The 18,010-nt window shown below is 37.8% G+C and overlaps 1 protein-coding gene across 1 annotated transcript in view; it reads right to left on the reverse strand.

Annotated features, from left to right (window-relative positions):
• Window positions 1-244: 244 nt before the first annotated feature.
• The window catches only part of LOC120224168 (sodium/hydrogen exchanger 9-like), a 28,182-nt gene continuing 10,416 nt past the window's right edge, over window positions 245-18,010 (reverse strand). Inside the window, exons 2-3 of the mRNA XM_039222376.1 lie at window positions 9,025-9,227; window positions 245-309 (exon numbers count right to left, since the gene is read on the reverse strand). Of these exons, the coding sequence (XP_039078307.1) occupies window positions 298-309; window positions 9,025-9,227 (215 nt within the window). The 3' untranslated portion in view covers window positions 245-297. The remainder of the gene's footprint in view (window positions 310-9,024; window positions 9,228-18,010) is intronic.

An 18,010-nucleotide genomic window follows, 5' to 3' on the forward strand; every position in this document is an offset into this window, starting at 1 on the left:
GTAGAAAAAAGGCCACATCATGGAAAGTAAGAGCTGCAGAGAATTGATTTGGGGAGAAAAGAATTGCAGGTGGTGCAGAGGTGAGGGACCCCTGATCATAGAGAGAAGAGCGAGAGAGAAAGAGAAAAACAGAAAGAATGAAAGCAGCGCACAGGGGACTGCACAAGAAATACTCTTCTCCAAAAGCACTTACTGGGAAAAGGAGAGGTGTTGACTACCACAGCATTTATGAGCAGTGGAGCTCAAAGGCTGAAGTTTAAGAAGTCTGCACCATTGTCAGGGTCGTGCCTGGTGGGCTTAGTGCTGTTCCTGTGGAGAAAGAGAGTGGAGCCCTAGATGCAGGCAATGTAGTCTGAGGATCCCCTGGGTTATACAAGGAGACATAATTCTGCTTCTCTGAGTGCATTTGGGATAGGTGGTATGGCCTCTCTGGGTGCAAAAGAGCTGACAGGTGCCAATGTGCTACACTGTTCATTAGCACAGGAAAACTTGCTGGGGACAGCAAACCTTGGTTCCAGCTTTTTGCTGTGCTTTACCATAAAATAAAATTCAAAATTCAAACCACTATGTGATCATGTGACTGCTTTTCTGGGACAAATGACCACAGTGTGGTAAGACCCTCCCTAGAGATTGAGAGCTGAGCCCCCAACCCACCCCCAGGCTAGGTCCTTAAAATTTGTAGTTCTGAAACCCAGCCATGTGCCTGAGATAAAACACAGGAGTACTGTGCTGCCTGGAAGGCAGACAGAATGGACACAGACAGGCTGAAGGCAGGGATCTGATAGAAACTGGGGACACAAGAGGGAAGACTGTTTACTCTTCGGTGAGGGCTTCCTGAAGAGTGGCAAGTGAGAACTCCCCACTTTGGGGACGAGAGAGTGAGGTGATGCCATTTCCCCCTCAACCCATCAGCACTAAGGACTTCAGTGAGGAATACAATGTCTCCCAGTGGAAGCTGGAGACTCTTACACCAAGCCCCATACTCCTGTGCCCTGTAGATGCATCTCCACTAGGACAAGTCAGCCTTAGAACAAGCACAGCAGCCCAGAAGACCAGCACAAACTCCTCATGAACCAAGTCTACAGTCCAGAGTGCTGCAAAACTTCACTCTAGAGGAAATAGGATCTAGTGTTTTTCAACAAACAGACCAAAACACACCTAGTTAAAATTTGCCACATAATAGACAAGGTCCAAACACCCCCACGGAAGGCAAGGAGAAATTCTACAGAGGACTGACTTGAGGGAAGGAGTAACCAAAGTACAACAGCAGAGTGCACACTCTGATGAAACACTTCTTGAAGCACTAGGCCCAAGACAATATAGAATCTCTTCTTAATATAGCCATTACTCTCTGGAACAGGAATATAACAGGCTTTCCTAACAATCACACACACAGACACATAGACACACACACAAACAGTGACTTAGACAAAAATGACAAGATGAGAAATTCACCACAAAAGAAAGAGCAGGAAGAAGTAACAGCCAGGGATTTAAGCAAAATGGATATAAATAATATGCCTGAAGCAGAACTTAAAACAATAATCATTACGATAGTAGCTGGGCTTGAGAAAAGCAAAGAAGACACCAAAGAATCTCTTCCTGCAGAGATAAAAGAACTAAAAACTAGACAGGCCAAAATTAAAAAAAAAAAAAAAATGCTCTAACAGATGCAAAACCAACTGGATGCCAAGACAACAAGGATGGATGAAGCAAAGAAATGAATTAGTGATATAGAAGATAAAATTATGTAAAATAATGAAGCTGAAAGTATTGAGTCACACATGTAGATTTAGGGAACTCAGTAATTCCATAAAGTGGAATAACATTCATATCATAGGAGTCCCATAAGAAGAAAAGGAGAAAGGGACAGAAAGTTTATTTGAACTAATTATAGCTGAAGACTTCCCTAATCTGGAGAATGACACAAATATCAAAATCCAAGAGGAATAGAGAACTATCAAATTCAGCAAAAGCCAGCCCATACTAAAATATATCATAGTCAAATTCACAAAATACAAACCAGGAAAAACTCCTGAAAGCAGCAAGGGAAAAAAAAATCCATAACTAACAAGGGAAGACAAATCAGGTTCACAGCAGATCTGTCCATAGAAACTTGGCAGGCCATAAGGGAGTGAAATGACGTATTCATTGTGCCAAATGGGAAAAATATGCAGCCAAAAATACTCTATCTGGCAAGGTCATCAATCAGAACAGGAGGAGAGATGAAGAGTTTCCCAGAAAAACAAAAACTAAAGAAGTTCATGATCACTAAACAAGCCCTGCAAGGAATATTAAATATTAAAGGGGACTCTTCAAGTGAGAAAAAAAGACCAAAAGCAATGAAGACTAAAAAGAACAGAGAACATCATCAGAAACACCAACAGTACAGTTAATACAATGGCTTTAAATTCATATCTATCAATAATCACTCTGAATGTAAATGGACTAAATGTTCCAATCAAAAAACATGGGGTATCAGAATGGATTTAAAAAAACAAAAACAAAAACTCATGTATATGAGACACCTGCAGATTGAAAGTGAGGGGATAAAGAACTATACATCATGCTAATGGACATGAAAAGAAAATCGGAGTAGTCATACTTCTATCAGATAAACTAGATGATATATTTTTTTAAGTTTTTAAATTTATTTTCAGAAAGAGAGAGAGTGCAGCATGAGTGGGGGAAGATAGAGAAAAAAGGAGTGAGAGAATACCAAGCAGGCTCCGTGCTGTCAGAACATGGAGACCAATGTGGGGCTTGATTCCACAAACTGCAAGATCATGACCAGAGTCAAAATCAAGAGTCAGATGCTTAACTGACTGAGCCACCCAGGTGCTCCCAAACTTACTTACTTACTTACTTACTTTCTTGTTCTCTCTCTCTCTCTCTCTCTCTCTCTCTCTCTCTCTCTCTTTCTTCTTAAATATTTATTTTTGAGAGAATGTGAGTGGGGTAAGAGAAAAGAGACGGGGGAGAGAGGATCTGAAGCAGGTTATATGCTGACACCAGAGAGCCCAACATGGGTTTGAACTCACAAACTGTGAGATTGTGACCTCAGGAGAAATAATAAAGATTAAAGCAGAAATAAATGATACAGAAACAAACAAACAAACAAAACCAAGTAGAACAAATCAACTAAACTAAGAGCTGGTTCTTTGAAAGAATTAATAAAATTGATAAACCCCTAGCCAGGCTTATCAAAAAGAAAAGATAAAAGAACCAAATAAAATCATGAATGAAAGGGGAGAGATCACAACCAATACTACAGAAATACAAACTATTATAATAGAGTATTATTAAGAAAATATGTCAACAAACTGGCAATCTACAATAAAGGGATAAATTTCTAGAAACATACAAACTACCAAAACTGAAACAGGAAGATACAGAAAATTGAAACAGACTCATACTCCAAAGAAATTGAATCAGTAATCAAAAATCTCTCAACAAAAGTCTAGGGCCAGATGGCTTCCCAGGGAATTCTACTGAACATTTAAAGAAGAGTGATTATCTATTCTTCTCAAACTGTTGCAAAAAACAGAAATGGAAGGAAAACCTCCAAACTCATTCTACAAATCCAACATTATTCTGATTGAAAAACCAGGGAAAGACTCCATTCAAAAAGAGAATTATAGGCCAGTATCTCTGATGAAAATGGATATAAATATTCTCAACAAGATACTAGCAAATCCAATTCAATAAAACAGTCAAAGAATTGTTCACCATGATCAAGTGGGATTTATTCCTGGGCTGCAGGGCTGGTTCAATATTCACAAATCAATCTATGTGGTATGCCACATTAATAAAAGAAAGGATAAGAACTATATGCTCCTGTCAATATATACAGAAAAAGTATTTGATAAAATAGAGCATTCATTCTTGATAAAAATACTCAACAAAGTAGGGATACATGGAACATACCTCAACATCGTTTTTTTAATGTTTTATTTATTTCTGAGAGAGAGAGAGAGAGAGAGAGAGACAGCGTGAGCAGGGGAGGGTCAGAAAGAGAGGGAGATACAGAATATGAAATAGGCTCCAGGTTCTGAGTTAGCTGTCAGCACAGAGCCCGACGCAGGGCTCGAACCCAGAAACTGCTAGATCATGACCTGAGCTGAAACCAGATGCTTAACCGACTGAGCCACCCAGGCGCCCCCATACCTCAACATCATTGATGCCATATACAAAAGACCCACGGGTAATATTGTCCTCAGTGGGGGAAATTGAGAGCTTTTCCTCTACTTGAGTACAAGACAGGGATATCCACTCTTACTCTTACTATTCAACATAGAACTGGAAGTCTTAGCCTTAGCAATCAAAGAACAAAAAGAAATAAAAGGCATCCAATAGGCAAGGAAGAAGTCAAACTTTCACTATTTGCAACATGATACTCTGTGTAGAATACCTGAAAGACTCCAGTAAAAAATTTCTAGAACTAATACATGAATTCATCAAAGTCTCAGGATATAAAATCAACATACAGAAAGCTGTTGCATCTCTATATACCAATAATGAGGCAGTAGAAAAAAAAATCAAGGAATTGGTTCTGTTTAAAATTGCATCAAAAACCATAAGATACCTGGGATTAAACCTAGAGGTAAAAGATCTGTATTCTGAAAACTAAAGAACACTTGTGAAAGAAATTGAAGAAGACACAAAGAAATGGAAAAGCATTCTATACTCATAGATTGGAAGAACAAACATTGTTAAAATGTCTATATTACTTAAAGCAATCAACACATTTCATGCAATTTCTACCAAAATGCCACCAGAATTTTCACAGAGCTAGAACAAACAATCCTAAAATTTGTATGGAACCACAAAAGACCCCAAATAGCCAAAGCAATCCTGAAAACAAAAATCAAAGTGAGAAGCATCATAATTCTGGACTTCACACTATTATTACAAAGCTGTACTGATCAAGACAGTATGGTACTGGCACAGAAACAGACACATAGATCAATGGAACAGAACAGAGTATCCAGAAATGGACACATAACTATATGGTCAATTCATCTTTAAGAAAGCAAAAAATATCCAATGACAAAAAGACAGTCTCTTCAGCAAATGGTGTTGGGAAAACTGAAGAGCAACACACAGAAGATCACTGTCTTATATCATTCACATAAGTAAATCCAAAATGTATGAAAGCCTTAATTGTAAGACAGGGAACTATCAAAATCCTAGAGGAGAAAATAGGCAACAACCTCTTTGACCTTGGCCATAGCAACTTCTTACTAGACACATGTCTGGAGATAAGGGAAACAACAACAAAAATGAATTACTGGGGCTTTAACAACATAAAAAGTTTCTGCACAGCAAAGGGAACAATCAACAAAACTAAAAGGCAGCCTATGGAATTGGAAAAGATATTTGCAAATGATATACTGGATAAACGGTTAGTATCCAAAATCTATAAAGAGCTTATCAAACTCAACCCACAAAATTAAATAATCCAGTGAAGAAATGGGCAGAAGACATGAATAGGCATTTTTCCAAAGAAGACATACATATAGTTAACAGACACATGAAAAGATGCTCAATATCACTCATCATTAGGGAAATGTAAATCAAAACCACAATGAGATACCACTTCATCCCTTTCGGAATTGCTAAAATTAACAAGAAACAACAGGTGTCGGGGAAGATGCTGAGAAAGGAGAACCTCCTATACTATTAGTGGGAATGCAAACTGATGCAGCCACTCTGGAAAACAGCATAGCGGTTCCTCAAAAGGAAAAAATATAACTACTTAATGATCCAGCAACTGCAGTACTAGGTATTTACCCAAAGGATACAAAATTACAGAATCAAAGGGGTACATGTACCATGATGTTTACAGCACCATTATCAATAATAGCCAAATTATGGAAAGAGCCCAAATGTCTCTCCACTAATGAATGGATAAAGAAGATGGGGTATATATATAAATACATACACACACACACACACACACACACACATACACACACACATACATATAATGCAATATTATTCAGCCATCAAAAGAAATGAAATATTGTCATTTGCAACAATGTGGATAGAGTTTTAATGCTAAGAGAAATAAGTCAGTCAGAGAAAGACAAAAACTATATTATTTCATTCATAGGTAGAATTTAAGAAACAAAACAGATGAACATATGGGAAGGGAGAAAGACGAGAGACAGAGAAGCAAACCATAAGAGACTCTTAACAATAGACAGCAAACTGAAGGCTGATGGAGGGAGATGGGTGAGGAAGGGGCTAAATGGGTGATGGGTATTAAGGACAGCACTTGCTATGATGAGCACTGGGTATTACATGTAAGTGATGAATCACTGAATTCTGCTCCTAAAACCAATATTACACTATATGTTAACTAACTAGAATTTAAATAAATATTTGAAAACATAAAATAAGCAAAAAATAATAATCCAAATCTACTAAGAAAACCAGAAAAAAATCCAGGACATGGGACATTGTACAAATGACTTGGGCACTGCAAAAAGTTCAGTGTCATGGGGTAAAAAAGGCAGGATGGACTATTCCAGATTAAAATGTAGGCAAAAACCTTGATTATATCCTGAATCTATGTTTAAATTATGTCCTGGATGAGGACATAGCTTAAAAAACCACTTTGGGACATCAGGGGAAATTTGTCCCATACAGATCTATTATATTAAATGTTATTGAGTTTATTGTTAATTCTCTCAAGTATGACAATGGCATAATGCAGAAAAACCTTATTGCAAGGAAATGAATGCTTAAGTATTCAGGAATGAAATGCTATTTTCTCACAACTTACTTTCAAATGGTTCATCAAAACAAATTAGATAAAGTACATGTGATAGAGTGTTAACAGTTGGTGGATCTAGGGGAAGGTTATATTATTGTACTGCCCTTTTAAATATATTATAAATTCTTGATATTCATCAAAACCATTAGCATAAATTCAACTTTTCTATGAACTTCTGAAAATACAAAATTATAATCAATTAAAAAAACAGCAGAAGATTTAGAAGTTGCTCCTATTTATTTCAGAAATACTTTATTCAATTTGCTTTTTGCATGCTTCAATTCACTTTCCTAAGTCTGATTTAGGCTAATAATGTAATTAGTTTGACTTTCCTGAGCCTTCACCAAATGCTAGAAGGAAGTTAATCTAGAAATGTGCTAGTGGACGATAATGTGGAAAAAAAAAAAAAAGAACACTAAAAATTATCCATCTTGAGTGAGGAAAAATGACAGACCAAGTATGTCCCTTCCTACCCCAAATCTCTCAAAATGGAAACAAATGTATATATATTAAAAGAAAACTAAATCCATATGGATGAAAGTGATAAAATAAACTTCCAGAATATCAAGGAAGCTCTCAGGTCTGTAATGAGTCACATAAGATCCTGTTTCTTAAGGTGCCTGGGTGGCTCAGTGGGTTAAGCATCCAACTTTGACTCAGGTCATGATGTGAAGTTTGTGAGTTCGAGCCCCATGTCAGGCTCTGTGCTGACAGCTCAGAGCCTGGAGCCTGCTTTGGACTCTGTCTCCATCTCTCTCTGCCCCTCCCCCACTCACACTCTTTCTTTTAAAAATAAATAAAACATTAAAAAAAAGATCCTGGATCTTGGCATGTACTTGTATTGTTAAACATAAATTCACTTATTCTTTATTTCAAAGAATGATCTAGAATGCATAATGCAGTATAAGAGGCAAACTTAACCTGTTTTCCAACCCAGAGTTCTGAGAACAGAAGGAAGTTTCCTTTCAATAACTGGGGCAATTCACAAATTTGCAATAATAAGACCATTTTTAAAAAAGGGGTCACTAGGGGGACACTCTTACACTATTGGTGGGGATGAAAACTGATAGAGTCACTCTGGAAAATAGTATGGAGGTTTATCAAAAAGTTAAAAATAGAACTACACTATGATCCAGCAATTGTACTACTAAGTCTTTACCTCAAGGATGCAAAAATACTGATTTCAAGGGATACATGTACCCCAATTGTCAACAAGAACCAAATTATGGAAGAGCTCAACTGTCCATTGACTGATGCATGGATAAGGCAGATGTGGTACACATACATACAATGGAATATTAGTCATGAAAAAGAATGAAATCTTGCCATTTGCAATGATGTGGGTGTAGCTAAGTAAAATAAGTCAGTCAGCAAAAGACAAATACCATATGATTTGACACATATGTGGAATTTAAGAAATGAAACAGATGAACATGAGGAAAAAAAGAGAGAGGGGCAAACCATAAAAAGATTCTTAACTACAGAGAACAAACTTAAGGTTGCTGGAGGCGAGACAGGAGGGGGTATGGGTTAAATGGGTTATGGCAATTAAGGAGGACATTTATTGTTATGAGTACTGGGTGCTGTATGCAAGTGATGAATCACTGAATTCTATTCCTGAAGCTAATATTACATTACATGTTAACCAACTAGAATTTAAATAAAAACTTGAAACAAACAAACAAAGATGGATCACTTTACAATTTTTTTTTTTCTACCTGAGATTTCCTAACTAAACTGGTAGAGTAAAGATCTCTTGAGATTGACTGTGTGTCAGTATATTTATAAACAGCCAGGTGGCCAGTGTTTTGTGTTGGTAGCCAAAAGCAAGTCATCTTAAATCAAGACTTACAAGTGTAAATTTTTTCATTCCCCTCCATTTTCCTTTTGACTAAAGGGATATTTGACCTGAGTAGCCAGCTGGCAATATACACAATGACACTTAGAAAACATGTGTAAATATTTGAAACAAGTATCATGACAGACAGTCAGAAGAATTATTATCTTATGTATCCGTGCTTTACAAAACAATTATATTAAAAACCATTGTTTTGCACCTTCTAGGAAAAAATGCAAACAACTTACAATAAGAATATATCAAGACATTAACCCCTAAGTCAACTAAACTGGCCCAATAGTATGCTGTTTAAAAAGAACATATACATGTGTGTTAATGTATCACATATGATGGTTCAAATTTTTACACTTGAAAACAAAAATATATGAACAGCTGGAATCCTTACCTTTTCAAGGATAGCATTGCCTTGGTGAGGATTGATGTTATGTTGGCTTATTTCTCTCTTGTATTTATATTCATAAACTTGGTCAGTGATATTAATCAACAGAGTTGATGGACTAAAGGCCAATTTTCCACAATCATACACAGTTCCACTTTCAATATCAGTTGGTGCTGTAGCATATCGTAAGATTAATCCCATTATGAGGCCTAGAATAAAGAATAAACAATTGCACTGGAGGAACTGAATCTAAAATATTCACTATTGGCGCTTTTAAATATATGATTTTAAACTTGTAAAAGTGAAAAGAGAATGGGTTATGCATTGCCTGGTTTAGAAACTGTTCACAATTCCATAGATACCAGTTCAATAGATTGATTGCACTAAGATATTTGCAGTGTAGACACTGTTGCTTGAATATCCAGCATATATTTCCCCCTTTTTTTCCCTTCCTAATGGAGCCACAAATATTGAAGGGAAAAGCTACCCACTTTTTCAATCTAACTAAGTGCTTCAAGAAAACCTTTGTTCCGTAAGATACCAAGTAATCTAATCAGCCAGGAGATAAAATTTCCCAGAAAGTTTTTGGTCCACAAATTAGCACATCTAAAATAGCCTCATCAAACTAAAAGGAAGCACTTATAAACCATGGTTGGGAAAGAGGTGTTCTTGTTTTCTCCCTTGGGATATGACTAAGAATTTATTTCTCAATTTTTTGCTGAAAGATATCTTGTGACCTTGAGGGAACCCAGTCCAAGGACATAGTCAATATACTGAGAATGGTAGGACCAAGGTACAGATAGAACTCAGGTCCTGATGACATCAGTGAATAAATGGATCAACCTATTCTGGAGGTACCCTACTTCTAGACTTCTATTATGTGACACAACATATTCTTTAATAAAGCAACTTTGAATCAAGTTTCTGTTCATCTGTAACAAATAACATTCCTTTCAGTGAAGGTTGAATGCAAGTAATAATCCTTGACTTTTAAGTTTAAATACTCTGTTAGGATTCTCATGCTAAATCTGGTAACTGTAAACTTTCCTAATATTATGGATTTATTAACAAATAGCAAGGAAACTTCAGAGGTCTTTATATCCCTCACTTCAAAATTAGCACTGATGGGGGTGCCTGGGTGGCTCAGTCAGTTAAGCATCTGACTTTGGCTCAGGTCATGATCTCACAGGTTCGTGGGTTCGAGCCCTGCAACCAGCTCTGTGCTGACAGCTCAGAGCCTGGAGCCTGCTTCAGGTTCTGTGTCTCATTCTCTCTCTGCCCTTCCCCCACTTGTGCTCTGTCTCTCAAAAATAAATAAATGTAAAAAAAAATTTAAATAAAATTAAGACTGATGTATGAGTTTTAGGATAAATCCACAATTTACCCTTAAACATCAAATATTGGAGGTTTTACAACTCTTGTGAATCTAGTCATACAATAGACTTTCATTTACTTATTAATAATTTGTTGAGTGCATATTTTGTACAAGACATTTCTAGATTTAAAATAAAAGTACAGTCCTAGTCTTATAGCTCATTTGTAAAATGAAAGCCCTTAAGCAAACAATCGTAATACAATGTGACATGTGCTATGACAGCTGGTAAGCCCTCTGCGTTATATGAGTATAGAAAGAAAATGCTCCAAAGCCCCTTAGATGATGCAAAGTTTTAGATGAATCTTAAAAGGTCATATAAGATTTGTCCAGACAAGCTGAATCAGGGAATAAGTTGGGATCCAGTTTGCACATATGGGTGGCAATACACAAAGCAGAGCTAGCTAAAAGTTCCCCAGAAATTGGCAAGATATAATCAATGTGCTGAATGAGAAAAATATGCAGCCATGAATTCTTTATGGAGCAAGGCTGTCATTCAAAATTGAAGGAGAAATAAAGAGTTTCCCAGGCAGACAAAAAATAAAGGAGTTTTTGTTCACAAAACCAGCTCTCTAAGAAGTTGTAAGGGGAACACTTTGAGTGGGGAAAAGATGAAACAAAACAAAAAAGACCAAAAGCAACAAAGACTAGAAAGGACTCAAGAACATCACCAGAAACTCCAACTCCATAGGGAACAGAATAGCAATAAGTTCATATCTTTCAGTACTCACTCTAAATGTCAATGGACTAAATGCTCCAATCAAAAGACATAGGGTATCAGAATGGATAACAAGAAAACCAGGCCCATCTATATAAGCTGCTTACAAGAGACCCATTTTAGACCTAAAGACATCTAAAGATTGAAAGTGAGATGGAGAACCATCTATCATGCTAACTGTCATCAAAAGAAAGCTAGAGTAGCCATACTTATATCAGACAAACTAGATTTTAAATAAAGACTATAACAAGAGATGAAGAAAGGCATTATGTCATAATTAACAGGTCTATCCACCAAGACAATCTAACAACTGTAAATATTTATGCCCCCAATCCACTGGAAGCACCAAACATATAAATAAATTAATCACAAACATAAAGAAACTCATTGATAATAATACCATAATAGTAGGGGACTTCAACACCCCACTTACAGCAATGGACAGATCATCTAAGCAGAAAATCAACAAGGAAACAATAGTTTTCAATGATACACTGGACTAGATGGACTTAACAGATATATTCAGAACATTTCATCCTAAAGCAGCAGAATACATTCTACTTGAGTGCACACAGAACATTCTACAGACTAAAACTGCCCTCAACAAGTACAAAAATATCGAGATCATACCTTACATATTTTCAGACCACAATGCTATCAAACTTGAAATCAATCATAAGAAAAAATTTGGAAAGACCATGAATACTTGGGAGATTAAATGGACATTCTACTAAAGAATGAATGGGTTAACCAAGAAATTAAAGAGGAAATTAAAAGTACATGGAAGCCAATGAAAATGAAAACACAACAACCCCAAACCTCTGCGATGCAGCAAAGAGGTCATAAGAGGGCAGTATATAGCAATATAGGCCTTCCTAAAGAAGGAAGAAAAGTCTCAAACACACAACCTAACATTACATCTAAAAGATCTTGGAAAAAGAACAGCAAATAAAGCCCAATACCAGCAGAAGAAGGGAAATAATAAAGATTAGAGCAGAAATCAATGATACTGAAATTAAAAAACACAACAACAACAACAGTTAAACAGATCAATGAAACCAGGGGCTGGTTCTTCAAAAGAATTAATAGAATTGATAAACCACTAGCCAGATTGATCAAGAAGAGAAGGGACCCAAATAAGTAAAATCACAAATGAAAGAGAAGATCACAACTAACACTGCAGAAATTCAAATAATAGGGGTGCCTCGGAGACTCGGTTAAGTGTTCAGCTTCGGCTCAGGTCATGATCTCATGGTTTGTGGGTTCGAGCCCCACATCTGGCTCTGTGCTGACAGCTCAGAGCCTGGAGTCTGCTTCAGATTCTGTGTCTTCCTCTCTCTCTGCCCCTTCACAACTCGTACTTTGTCTCTCTCTCGCACTCTCAAAAACAAAGATTTTAAAAAATTTAAAAAGAATTACCACTTATTCTTTTGAAGTTGTTCCAAAAAACAGAATGGGGAAAATTTCTGAACTCAGTCTACAAGGCCAGAATTACCTTGATTCCAAAACCAGACACAGACCTCACTTTAAAAAGGAGAACTACAGACCTATTTCCCTGATGAATATGGATGCAAAAATTATCAATAAGATACTAGAAAACCATATCCAGCAATACATTTAAAGAATTATTCACCATGATCAAGTGGGATTTATTCCTGGGATGCAGGGCTGGTTCAATATCCATAAATCAATCAAAGTGATACATCGCATTAATAAAAGAAAGCATAAGAACCTCATGATCCTCTCAACAGACGCAGAGAAAGCATTTGACAAAATACAATGCCCTTTCTTGATACAAGCCCTCAGGAAAGCAGGGATAAAAGGACCATACCTCAAGATCATAAAAGTCATATAAAAAGGCCCACCACTAATATCATCCTCAATGGGGAAAATCTGAGAGCTTTCCCCCTAAGGTCAGAACATGACAAGGATGTCCACTCTCACCACTGTTATTCAACATAGTGTTGGAAGTCCTAGCTTCAGCAATCAGACAACACAAAGAAATAAAAAGCATCCAAACTGTCAAGGAGGAAGTCAAACTTTCACTCCTAGCAGACAACATGATACTACTTTATGTGGAAAATCCAAAAGACCCCACCCAAAAGCTGCTAAAACTAATACATGAATTCAGCAAAGTTGTAGGATATAAAATCAGCGTACAGGAATCAGCTGCATTTCTACACACCAATCATGAAGCAGTGGAAAGGGAAATCAAGAAATTGATCCCATTTACAATTACAAAAAAACCATAAAATATCTAGGAATAAACCTTACCAAAGCTTGAAAAATCTATAGACTGAAAACTATGGAAAGCTTATGAAAGAAATTGAAGAAGACACACAAAAAAATGGAAAGACATTCCATGCTCATGGATTGGAAGAACAAACATTGTTAAAATGTCTATACTGCCCAAAGCAACCTACGTATTCAATGAAATCTCCATCAAAATAACACCAGCATTCTTCACAGGGCTAGAACAAACAATCCTAAAATTTGTATGGAACCACAAAAGACCCCGAAATCACCAAAGGAATACTGAAAAAGAAGACCAAAACTGGAGGTATCACAATCCTGGTCTTCAAGCTGTATCACAAAGCTGTAATCATCAAGACAGTATGGTACTGGCAGAGAAACAGGCACACATATCAATGGAACAGAATAGAGAACCCAGAATGGACTCACAAATGTATGGTCAACTAATCTTTGACAAAGCAGGAAAAAATATCCAAAGGATAAATGACAGCCTCTTCAGGAAATGGTGTTGGGAACACTGGACAGTGACATGCAGAACCTGGACCAGTTTCTTAAACCATACACAAAAGTGAACTCAAAATGTATGAAAGACCTAAACATAAGACAGGAAGCCATCAAAATCCTGAGAAAATAGAACAATCTCTTTCACCTCAGCTGCAGCAACCTCTTACTTGACATGTCTTCAGAGGCAAGGGAAACAAAAGCAAAAATGAACTATAGGCGACAATGAAGACAAAGGAGAACATTTTTGCACTGCTGTTGAGAATGCAAACTGGTGCAGCCACTCTGGAAAACAGTATGGAGGTTCCTCAAAAAATTAAAAATAGAACTACCTTATAGCCTGGCAATTGCACTACTAGGTATTTATCCGAAGAATACAGGAGTGTTGATTTGAAAGGCACATGCACCCCAATGTTTACAGCAGCACTATCAACAATAGCCAAAGTATGGAAACAGCCCAAATGTCCGTCGACTGATGAATGGATAAAAAAGATGTGGTGTATATATATAGTGGAATATTACTCAAAAAGAATAAAAAATAATACAATCTTGCCATTTGCAACAACATGGATAGAACTAGAGGGTATTATGCTAAGGGTATTATGCTAAGCAAAATTAGTCAATCAAAAAAAGACAAATATCATATGACTTCACTCATAATGTGGAATTTAAGATACAAAACAGATGAACAAAAGGGAAGGGAAGCAAAAATAATACAAAAACAGGGAGGGAGATAAACTATAAGAGACTCCTAAACACGGAGAACAAACTGAGGGTTGCTGGAGGAGTGTTAGTGAGGGGATAGGCTAAGTGGGCAAGGGGCATTAAGGAGGATACTCTCTGGGATGAGCACTGGGTGTTACATATAAGTGACGAATCACCAAATTCTATTCCTGGATCATTATTACACTATATGTTAACTAACCTAGATTTAAATTTTAAAAATGAATGAATGAATGAATGAATAAAAATTCCCCCGGATTTATGTTCACAAATGTGTAGCATGGTTGTCGGGAAAGCTGGTGCTCAGTGGGAGAATGTGTTTCTTGACTGTCTTGTCTCTGGTTGGGTTCTCACCAACAGAATATAAGCAAGAGTGTTACGTGCCACTTCTGAAACACAGCTTTGATTAGGTAGATGAGTTTTCCCCTTCTCTTTTCCATCTATCTGATGGAAACAAAGGCCCAATAGGTAGACAAAGTCACCAGAGTGAAGGAGCCTGGGTCCCTCCCCAGGAGGGAGAAAGCCATCTGCCAACCAGGAGTACTTACATTGAACTGTCATGTGAATGAAAAGTTAACTTCTGTTGTGTAGTCACTGAAATCATAGTATTTCTGTGTTAACTGTCACCAGGATAACCTACTGAAAATTATGTATAAATATAGGACTTAAGAAATCTGGTGGATTTAGAGACTTGGTAGTGGTGTAAGAAGAAAATAAATGGAGGGAGAGAGAGATGAGAAATAGAGATACAGAGAGAGAGAGAGAACAAGAGAACCCTAGGACTGCAGACCACAGGCAGGGGCCAAGTCATAAAGAACTTCCTTGGTCATGCTAAAAAAAGTTTTTATTTTTAACCCAATTGTGATGTAAAACTATGAAAAAACTGAAAGATTTTAGGCAGGAGTGTAAAACAATAAAATTTCTATATAAGAGCTATCACTTTGACAACAGTGTAGAGAACTAAACAGAATGATGGGTGAGAATAAAAACATATTCCTTTCAAGAATATTTTTCCCTTATTCCAGTTTCATAATTTGGCCCTCTCCTCCATAACAGTGAGAAATATTCCATCCTAACCTTTGCTAGCAAGAGAAAATAAGTGATGGATATGTAACCACTATCAATGCTTGATCCACCATAGAACAGTGGGCAGGCTTTCCTGTGCCATGTCAAATGATTACAGTAAAACTAAGTCAGGAAAGAGAAGGGAGACATATTATATACATTGTAAGTGGTTTAGGGTGCCTGTGAAGAACATCACTTTTCCAACACTCTGTGACTAGAAAGGAATGATTTTCTAAGTTATTCAGCAGGGACCATCAGTGATACTATGACCTCTGCTTTCTATTCAAGTGGGATATAAATGAGGGAAGCACAAGACACTAACTGCATGTGGCCTGAATAGAGAGAACCTGTATTAATACTGTTTAAAGTTCCAAGAAGATGACCCAATTATTTTTTGTAATATGCTTTCAGTGCAATAACAAGAAGTAAACATGAAGTGTCCACTGTTTTTCCCTAAGCAGGGAACTCAATTATTTGTTATAATGAGTATGTAGTACCTGAGCCCCTGTGGTTAAATTCATACAAGGCCTCAAAACCTAAATGGCCCTGCCTGAACTTTTGCACTAGCTCTTGTCCCAACTTTCAACAAAAGGCATGTTGAAGTAAATGGAGTAAGATGCTTGCCACCAGAGGTGACCAGATGTAATGACCATGACAGTGCATCTCTCAGACAGATCTCCCACTCTGAGGACTATGGTTAACCAGTGGTCTCAGCTAGTGTGCTCTGGAGTCCATGACAAAATTCACTGTGGCTAGACAATGACTGAGTTCAGCAGGGGTACCAAGACAGGGAGGTGGGGCTCCTCTGAAGGTTCACCATGACTTAAAGATGCCCCATAGCCTCACTAAACCTTTCTAAGAATTCTGCCATAGCCTGGGGCACCTGGGTGGCTCAGTGAGGTAAGCATCCTACTTTGGCTTAGGTCATGATCTCGTGGTTCATGGGTTCTAGCACTGTGCTGACAGCCCAGAGCATAAAGTGTGCTCCCTCTCTCTCTCTGTCTTCCTCTCCCCCAGTAGTGCTCTGTGTCTCTGTTTCACAAAAATAAATAAACATTTTTTTTAAATAAAAAAAGAATTATACCATATCCTAAACCTTTTCCTACACAGCCTTCCTCCCTGCCCTCCCTCCACAGGGTCTGCAGCTGCACCAGGGTCTGGCAGCTAACCCAGAACCCAACACTCCCTCCCTGTTTTTCCTTCAAAAAGGTTTTCCTAAAAGATCATTCACACAACTAATCTCTTCCCAGCATCTCCTTCTCGGAGGACCCAAATTAATATACTTGACAAAAGGCTCTGGCCCTGCTTCTCCTCAACCCCAAATCTTAAGAGGAAGCAACATCTTGACACAGTGTAAAGGCCAGTGGGGACACTGCAGCCTCAAAGTGTGCTCAGTTAACAAACACATATACCCATTTATGCACCAACTGCTGTAGTAGCAGCTGAAAAATCCTTAATGTCCAAGACCAGACACCTGCCCATAGAGCCTGATAATGCTTCTGACAGCCAAATGCCCACTCAGTGCTTTAGCTATATGTTGAAACAAACATGAAATGTTAATGCACTTCCAGCACAATATTATTTGAAAGCAGGTGATAGATAAAGTATGATAGCTACGTAGGAAGAAAATGTTAATGAAAGAGGTTGTTTGTATATTCCCACAAAGACAAAAGATAAAGAAAGCAACAACCACCTGTGCACAGAGGGAAAGAAGAGACTGGCTGTCACAGTTTATGGACACAAACCACCATTCTCATTGGTAGCCTGTGAACCATGACCTTACCATCTCAGGAGAAAAAGAGGCATCTTCTCCCAACAAAGCAATACCATGCAGCACATGTTTGCACAAGCCCAGTTCCAGGTTATATCCTCACAAGCATGACACTTCCCTGAGCTCTGCCCCCTAGCCAGCTGGTGGAATCACCTTCTCCAAGCAAAATCTCTAGTCCAGATGCATCCCTTGCCCCTACAAGTCTGGCCATTTGGGCAACTAAGGCAAAAGTAGTATATATGTGCTCTCCAGGGAACTCTGACCTCTCCCTCACAACATACAAGCCCCCGGTTGAAGCTTGAACAATAAACCTCATCCCTAAAGCACTCACAGTCCTACAAATTCTATCTCAAGTCTCACCTGTGGGGGACCATGCTCGGATGCAGCCTGTGCTCAATGAGTTCCCTCGTCTTTGGGTTCTTGCAGCATTCACAGTTTAAACCACACCCTTTGTGGCCCAATTTAATAAAGCCTTACATTGTTCAGTATTGCTTTGTAGGCCTTGGCTTTGTCTCCTCCACTAGACAATGAGACTGTTTACGACAGAGAGTCTGTGCTGTTCTTCATCTCTTTTTCCTTTAGAAAACCT

Source organism: Hyaena hyaena, unplaced genomic scaffold (assembly GCF_003009895.1).
Source record: "Hyaena hyaena isolate Hyena2069 unplaced genomic scaffold, ASM300989v1 scaffold_1118, whole genome shotgun sequence".
NCBI classification, from domain to species: domain Eukaryota; kingdom Metazoa; phylum Chordata; class Mammalia; order Carnivora; family Hyaenidae; genus Hyaena; species Hyaena hyaena.